Raw genomic sequence first — 8,317 nt, 5'->3', positions numbered from 1 at the left:
GACGAGTTCATCAAGGTGATGGTCAGCCTGGGGTGGTTGCCGGTACGCAGCAGCTTCGAGCAGGTGTCACGCTCGGGCAAGGGCCTGACCGTGCACTGGCCGCGCTGAATCTCATCGCCGGCCTGCTGGCGTCGACGTCGTTGACCGCGCCACTGCTGACCCTGCTGCCAAAGCTGGCGGCTGATGCGTTGAGGCATTGAAGCAGACGCCGGCGTCTTTCGAGTTGTTCAAACGCAACAGCGCCGTGCACCAGGGCGGTGATTTCGGCCTGGCCTCTGTGCTGAAACAGACGGGGAGCTGATGATGGTGCTGGTGACCTACAGCACCCATGGCGAGCAAACAGGTGGGGTTGCCCTTCCTGGAGTGGGACAGTTCTTCGTTCGAGGCCTTCAGCGGGCAGACGTGCTCTGGTGCTGAATACTTGTGGTCAACGAAAAGACCCTGCAACTGATGCGCGAGAGTGCGGGGACAAGGTGCAGCTGGCGATCGCCAAGTACCGGATTTAGGGCACCAGGTAGCCGCGTACGCCGGTAAAGATTATTTGCGCGGCCAGGGCGCACACGAACAGTCCCATCAAACGGCTGACAATCTGCAAACCCTGGTCGCCGAGGATGCTTTCGATACGGTTGGACAGGTACAGCACCACGCCCACCGTAAGGCTGGCCAGGCAATGCTGAGGATGGCAGTGATCTTGTCGTCCCAGTGTGGCTGGCTCACGCCCATCACCAACAGTGCGCCGATGGTGCCGGGGCCGACGGTGAGGGAATGGTCAGCGGCACGATGGTCACGTCTTGCTGCACGTTGTCGGTCTGTACCAAGACTTGCCCTGGGCATGCCAGGCGGAGATGAACAGCACCTGCCGCGCCGATGCGGAAGGCGTCGACGGTGATGCCAAATACGCTGAAAATTACGCGGCCGAACAGGTAGAGCAACACGCTTGAAACCAGGGTCGCCAGCGCCACCTTCCACGCCAGCCGCCGCTGCTCTGCTGGAGTAGCCACGGGTGAGGCTGATAAAGCAGGACAGCACGAAGAATGGGCTGTAGAGCACCAGCATTTTCAGGTAGACGCTGAATAACACGTGGAGCATGGGGGACGGCTCGCGATGGGAGAAGTGTCGAGTCTATCAGGCGCCACAGATCAGGGGGCGCGGGTTTGTTGTGGTGAGGGGCAAGCCTCGCTCACCACAACAAGCCAGCTCTACGGGAGGCAGGCCAGGTCAGGGAGGCGTGTCTCGGCGCGCTGGCGCTGCGCCACCCAGAACTCCACCAGCTCTGCAACTGCGACAACTCCACCGGCTTGCCATGTGCCCATCCATTCCGGCCTGGCGTGCGTTCTTTATGTTCCGACAGAATGTGCGCCGTCAACGCCACCACCGGGGTGCGAATGCGCTGGTGGCTGACTCCCATGCGCGCAGTTGCTGGTGGCCGAGAAGCCATCGAGGATCGGCATTTCACAACCATCAACACCAGGTCATAGCGCTGGGCCTTCATCGCTTCCAGGGCCTCTTCGCCGTTGCTGGCAGTGTCCGGGTTGAGGTTGAGCTGCCGAGCATGCCGCGGATCACCTTTGGTGGAAATGCTGTTGTCTTCGGCCACCAGGATACGGAAATCGCTGGGCACGGTGACGGCCGCCGGGGCGTTGAGGACCGGGCGGCGGATGTTGCCTTTGCTGCGCTGGGTCAGTTCGTCGGCCAGGGTGGTCTTGAGTGCGTAGCCGGCCACGGGCTTGGCGCGAGGATGCGCTTGATCCGCACTGCGCGCGATGGCTCGGCGCATTACTGATGCCGGTGAGCATGATCAGCAGGATGTCATGGTTCAGGCTCGGTCTTCCTTGATCTTCGCTGCCAGTTGCATGCCGGTCATGCCGGGCATTTCGGTCCAGCAGCACCACGTCGAAGTAGTCACGCAGGTGCGCCTTGGTCTGCAGCAACGCCAGGGCTTCTGCCCGAGGGCACCGCGCTCACGTTCAGGCCCCAGGCCGAGCACTGTTGCACCAGCACTTTGCGGCAGGTGTCGTTGTCGTCCACCACCAGCACCCGTGCGCCTTTGAGTGGGCCGTCGAGGTCGGAGGTCGGGTGTTCCAGGCGTTGCGGGTCCAGCGGCAGGTCAGCCACAGGGTGCTGCCCTGGTGGCTGCCGCTCTGGATGCCGAACTCGCCGTTCATCAACAGGATCAATTGGCGGCGATGACCAGGCCCAGGTGACCGTTCAGGCGGTGGCCGAGAAGAAATTCTTGCTGTGCAGTTCGCTGTGCAGCAGGGGCGTCGCGCTCGGCCGCTTTCCATGGGCAGGCCGCGCTGTCTTGTACGGCAACGCAAGCGCGGCTTGGTGCTGCGGTCATCGAGGGCGACGACGATCAGCACTTCGCCCTCGTCGGTCTTTTTGCAAGGCGTTTTCCAGCAGGCTCAACATGGTGACGCAGGCGTGTCGGGTCGCCACTGATCACGCGAGGCACCTGGGCTGATAAAGCTGATCAGCTCGACGTTCTGCTGCTCGGCCTTGGCGCGGAAGATACCAGGCAGTTCGATCAGCGCATTGAGGTCGAATTGCACGTCGTCCAGCTCGATCTGGCCGGACTCCAGCTTGGAGATATCGAGGATTTCGTTGATCAGCGTGAGCAGCTCGTTGCCGGCGCTGTGGATGGTCTGGCATAGTCGCGCTGTTTTACCGACAGTGGCGTGCCCAGCAGCAGCTCGGTCATGCCCAGCACGCCGTTCATGGGGTGCGGATCTCATGGCTGATCTGGCCAGGAACTCGGCCTTGGCGGCGATCTCGGCGTTGCCGCCGCCAGGTCGCGGCTGAGGCTGAAGCGTGCCTCGGACAATTGCGCGCTGGCGTTCGCCCAACGCCAGGCTCATCAACAGGCCGCTGAGGCAGAAAGGCCAGCAGCGTGACGATCAGGCCCTGGGCGAGACCATCGTCAGGCCCAGCAGCGCCGGCAGGATGATCAGCGTACCGATGTTGAACACCACCATCGCTGCCACGAACAGGCGTGCCGGGCGGTAGCCTTCTGCCAGTGATAGGCCGAGATAAACAGCATGCTCAAGACCGCCAGGGCCACCAGGGCGTAGGTGATGATGTTCAGCGGCAAAGTGTTGACGAACAACAGCAGGCAGCCGCACAGCACGATGAACAGGATGTCGGCCATCAACAGTTTTTCTGGTGGGTGCACCAATGGCATGAAGAAACGGTAGGCAAACATCAGCCCGCACGGTGCGGTCAGCAGCAGCGCCAGGCGCCGGGGTCTGATCGCATGCCAGTTCGGCAGCCACGGCCCACCAGGTTGAGCAGCAGTGCCAGGCTGAGCATCAACAGCACTGCAGGCCGCCAATACGGCTGGTGCAGCGAGTGCAGGGCGAAGCGCGTCAGGTTGTGCAGGATCAGCATCAGCAGGCACAACAGCAGGCCGTAGATCAGCGTCTGGTCTGGTCGGCGGCGGCGAGCACGGCCGGTTCCAGGGCGATGTAGGGCGCAGTTCGTGCCCGAGACCAGGCGCAGGCAGACCCCGAGGGGCTTCTGGCTCTGGGGCATCGGTAGCATGAAGTCACTGCTGGGCAGCGGCCGCTCAGCCTGGGGCTGGCGTGTGCCGGTGCTTTGCTGTTCCACCAGGGTGTCGCCGTCCAGGACATAGAGGCTCAGGTGTGACAGGTCCGGCGAATACCCGCAGCACTTGTTCGTGCTGCCGGGTTGCAGTTTGAAACGTACCCACAACGCACCGTCCGGTTCCGCGGCGGTAATGCGGTCCAGTTCGATGGGGCTGAATTGATTGGTGTAGCGCGAGGAACGGATGTCGCCTGCTGCAGGTCGGCCTGTTCGTCAATACTGCCCAGCCACTGCCTTGCGCGGCGGCCTGGGCCGGGAGCAAGCAGAGCAGTGTCAGCAAGCTGACAGTAAAACCTATGGCGATCCTGAGCCAGCGCACGGCGAAATCCCTTCGTAGGTTGATGCACGGGTTAACTATGCGCGGGTAGGGCCAGATACGGCAGCGGGCCAGAGGCCCTTGCCTAGCCGAACGGATAGCTACTGACGGCGGCGGCTTAGCGGTTCTCGCCCCGTTCACGGGCGATGGCGCGGTAGCCGATGTCCTGCGGTAGAAACAGCCGTTCCAATCGATCTTCGCCGCCAGCTTGTACGCTTGTTGCTGCGCGGCGTCGACACTGGCGCCCATGGCGGTTGCGCACAACACGCGGCCACCGGCGGTCACGACCTTGCCATCCTTGAGCGCGGTGCCCGCATGGAACACCTGCCTTCCAGCGCAGCCGCGGCGTCGAGGCCTTCAATGACATCGCCTTGGCGTAGTCGGCAGGGCAACCACCGGCCGCCAGCACAATGCCGACGCTCGGCCGTGGGTCCCACTGCGCTTCAACCTTGTCCAGGGCCTGGGCGGGCGGCTTCCACCAGCAGTACCAGGCTCGACTGCAGACGCAGCATCACCGGCTGGGTTTCAGGATCGCCGAAGCGGCAGTTGAACTCGATGACTTTCGGGTTACCGGCTTTGTCGATCATCAGGCCGGCATACAGGAAGCCGGTGTAATACATTGCCTTCATCGGCCATGCCGCGCACGGTCGGCCAGATCACCAGGTCCATCACGCGCTGGTGCACGTCGGCGGTGACCACTGGGGCAGGGGAGTAGGCCCCATGCCGCCGGTGTTCGGGCCGGTGTCGCCGTCGCCGACGCGTTTGTGGTCCTGGCTGGTGGCCATCGGCAAGACGTTCTGCCGTCGACCATCACGATGAAGCTGGCTTCTTCGCCGTCGAGGAACTCTTCGATCACCACGCGTGAACCGGCGTCACCAAAAGCGTTGCCAGCGAGCATGTCGCGCACGGCGTCTTCGGCTTCCTGCAGGGTCATGGCGACGATCACGCCTTTGCCGGCGGCCAGGCCATCGGCCTTGATCACGATCGGCGCACCTTTTCACGCAGGTAAGCCAAGGCCGGCTCGATCCGGTGAAGTTCTGGTAGTCGGCGGTCGGGATCTTGTGGCGGGCCAGGAAGTCCTGGTGAATGCCTTGAACCTTCCAGCTGGGCCGCACCGGCGGTTGGGCCGAAGCAATCCAGGCCACGGCTGCGGAACAGTCCACGACGCCGGCCACCAGCGGACTTCGGACCGACGATGGTCAGGGGACACATTCTTTTCAGCAAAATCTGCCAACTGCTCATAGGGCCAGCATCGTCGATCGCGACGTTCTCGCACTTAGCTTCAATGGCGGTGCTGGCGTTGCCGGGGCCACGAACACTTTCTGACGCGCGGGTCCGCAACTTTCCAGGCCAGGGCGTGTTCACGGCCACCGCGCTACCGATCAAACATTCATTTAAAACCCGGATGACGCAAATTCTGGGAAACAATTGTGGCGCTTTTCTGTGGAGCTGGCTTGCCTGCGATGCTGGCGCCTCGGTGTAACAAGCACCGAGGTGATGCTATCGCAGGCAAGCCAGCTCCACAGAAACCAGTGCCCACCAGGCAATGTTGGATCAGTGGCGAAGTGGCGCATACCGGTGAAGACCATGGCGATGCCGGCTTCATCAGCAGCGGCGATCACTTCAGCATCACGCATCGAGCCGCCCGGTTGGATCACGGCGGTCACGCCATTTCGCGGCATTGTCCAGGCCGTCACGGAACGGGAAGAATGCGTCAGCCATTACCGAACCCACCACTTGCAAACCGGCGTGCTCGGCTTTGATCGCAGCGATACGCGCCGAGTTCACGCGGCTCATCTGGCCGGCGCCGACACCGATGGTCTGGCGGTTCTTGGCGTGAACGATGGCGTTGGACTTCACGTACTTTGGCCACTTTCCAGGCAAAGATCAGGTCGTTGATCTCTTGCTCGGTCAGAGCGCGTTTGGTCACCACTTCAGGTCTTGCTGCCGATCATGCCGATGTCACGGCTCTGTACCAGCAAGCCGCCGTTGACGCGCTTTGTAGTCCCAGGCAGCTGCGGTCAGCCGACCACTCGCCGCAGGCCAGCAGGCGCACGTTGGCTTTGGCCGCCACGATGGCACAGGCTTCCGCTGACGCTTGGGGCGATGATCACTTCAACGAACTGACGCTCGACGATCGCCTTGGCGGTCCTCGGCGTCCAGTTCACGGTTGAAGGCGATGATGCCGCCAAATGCCGATTCGGTGTCGGTGGCGTAGGCCAGTTCGTAGGCTGGCGAATACCGCCTTCCGCGTCCGGCTCACGGCCACGCCGCATGGTTGGCGTGCTTGACGATCACGCAGGCCGGCTGACGAAGCTCTTCACACATTCCAGCGCGGCGTCAGTGTCGGCCACGTTGTTGTGAGACAGTGCGCTGCCTTGCAGTTGGGTCGCGGTGGCGATGCCGACTTGGCCGGTTTGGCCTCAACGTAGAACGCCGCGCTCTGGTGCGGGTTCTCGCCGTAGCGCATTTCCTGGGCCTTGATGAACTGCTGAAGGTGCGCGGGAACTGGCTGCGACCTTCGGTGCTGAGGGTTTCAGCGGCCTGGTTCACGGTACCCATGTAGTTGGCGATCATGCCGTCGTAGGCGGCGGTGTGTCTGAACGCCTTGAGCATCAGGTCGAAACGCTGGGCGTGGTCAGGCACCGGCCTTCAGGCTTTCGAGCACTTGGGCGTAGTCGCTGGCGTTGACCACGATGGCCACGTCTTTGTGGTTCTGGCTGCCGAGCGCACCGATGGTCAGGCCGCCGATATCGATGTTTTCGATGGCGGTCGGCAGGTCGCAGCCTGGCTTGTTGATGGTGGCTTCGAACGGGTAGAGTTAACGGCCACCAGGTCGATCGGCTTGATGCCGTGTTCGGCCATGATCGCGTCAGTCGGTGCCGCGACGGCCGAGGATGCCGCCGTGGATTTTCGGGTGCAGGGTCTTGACCCGACCGTCCATCATTTCTGCGAAACCGGTGAAGTCCGCCACTTCCACTGCGGCCACGCCGCTGTCCTGCAGCAGTTTGAAGGTCCCGCCCGTGGAGAGATTTCCACGCCCAGGGCTTCCAGCTCCCGGGCAAATTCGAGATCCCGGTCTTGTCGGAACACTGATCAAGGCGCGGCGGATCGCAGGCGGGTAGTCTGGTCGGTCATTTCACTTCCATCAAAAGCAAAGTCAGCAAAAAGGCGACCGTTTTACGCGGGCGCCTTTCTGGTTTGATTGAATGCTTACAGCAAATCGTATTTTGAGCTTTTTGCGCAAGGTGCCACGGTTGAGGCCCAGCAGCTCACTGGCTTTGGTCTGGTTGCCTTGACGTAGTTCATCACGCTTTCGAGCAAGGGGCGCCTCGACTTCGGAGAGCACCAGGTTGTACACGTCCGTGACGGGCGCCCTCAAGGTGGGCGAAATAATTGTGCAGCGCCTTCTCGACACTCCGCGAAGGGTCTGGCCTTCTTCGCTCGGCGTGTTGAGGTGCTGTTTCAAATTGACGTTGTCGCTCACGGGTGTTGTTCCACTCACTAAAGTCTCGGTCATCATCGTCATGCGGCCACCCCTCTCCGTCCCCTGTCCTCAGGCTCTGTAACGCTCGCTGAAGAACTCACGAACGTTGGCGCACTGTGCTTCCGTATCATCCAAACGATTGAAGTGGGCGCGAAACTCCCTGGCGCCCGGCAGGTTGCGAGATACCAGCCGACATGCTTGCGAGCAATGCGTACTCCATCACGTCTCCATAGAAGGCGTGCAGGGCGGCCAGATGCTCTAGCAGAATACGTTCCACCTCGACCAACTCCGGTGCCGGCAGCACTTCACCGGTACGCAGAAAATGCTCGATCTCACGGAAAATCCACGGCCGCCCTGGGCGGCCCGGCCAATCAACAAACCATCGGCGCCGGTGGCGTGCAGCACGCGCCGGGCTTTCTCGGCTGAATCGATGTCGCCATTGGCAAACACCCATCGACACCGCCTGCTTGATCGCAGCGATGGTGTCGTACTCGGCTTCACCGGTGTAAGGTCGGCGCGGGTGCGGCCATACCGCCAGCGCTGTAATTCCTGCCTGTTCGGCGATCTTCGCCACCGTCAGGCCGTTCTTGTTGTCCCGGTCCCAGCCGGTACGGATCTTCAGGGTGACCGGCACATCGACTGCGGCGACAACGGCCCGCAGGATCTCGGCAACCAACTGCTCATCTTTCAACAGCGCGGAACCGGCGGCCTTGTTGCAGACCTTCTTGGCCGGGCAGCCCATGTTGATGTCGATGATCTGCGCCCCAACTCCACGTTGGCCGGGCCGCATCCGCCAGCATCTGTGCATCACCACCGGCGATCTGTACCGAGCGGGGCTCAGGATCACCTTCGTGGATCATGCGCATCCGCGACTTGCGGGTGTTCCACAAGCTCATGTCGCTGGTGACCAT

The 8,317-nt window shown here is 62.3% G+C and overlaps 1 protein-coding gene across 1 annotated transcript; it reads right to left on the bottom strand.

Annotated features, from left to right (window-relative positions):
* Positions 1-7,533: 7,533 nt before the first annotated feature.
* On the bottom strand, positions 7,534-8,317 carry LOC117793212 (tRNA-dihydrouridine synthase B-like). The gene is made up of 2 exons (XM_034633505.1): positions 8,234-8,317; positions 7,534-8,163 (listed from the first exon to the last, which is right to left on the bottom strand). The coding sequence occupies exons 1-2, from the start codon at positions 8,315-8,317 to the stop codon at positions 7,534-7,536; spliced, it is 714 nt and encodes a 237-aa protein (XP_034489396.1).

The sequence above is a fragment of the Drosophila innubila genome, unplaced genomic scaffold (genome assembly GCF_004354385.1).
Source record: "Drosophila innubila isolate TH190305 unplaced genomic scaffold, UK_Dinn_1.0 17_U_U, whole genome shotgun sequence".
NCBI lineage: Eukaryota > Metazoa > Arthropoda > Insecta > Diptera > Drosophilidae > Drosophila > Drosophila innubila.
Note: the sequence above shows the minus strand (reverse complement) of the source record. Positions and strands in the feature narration are given on the sequence as shown.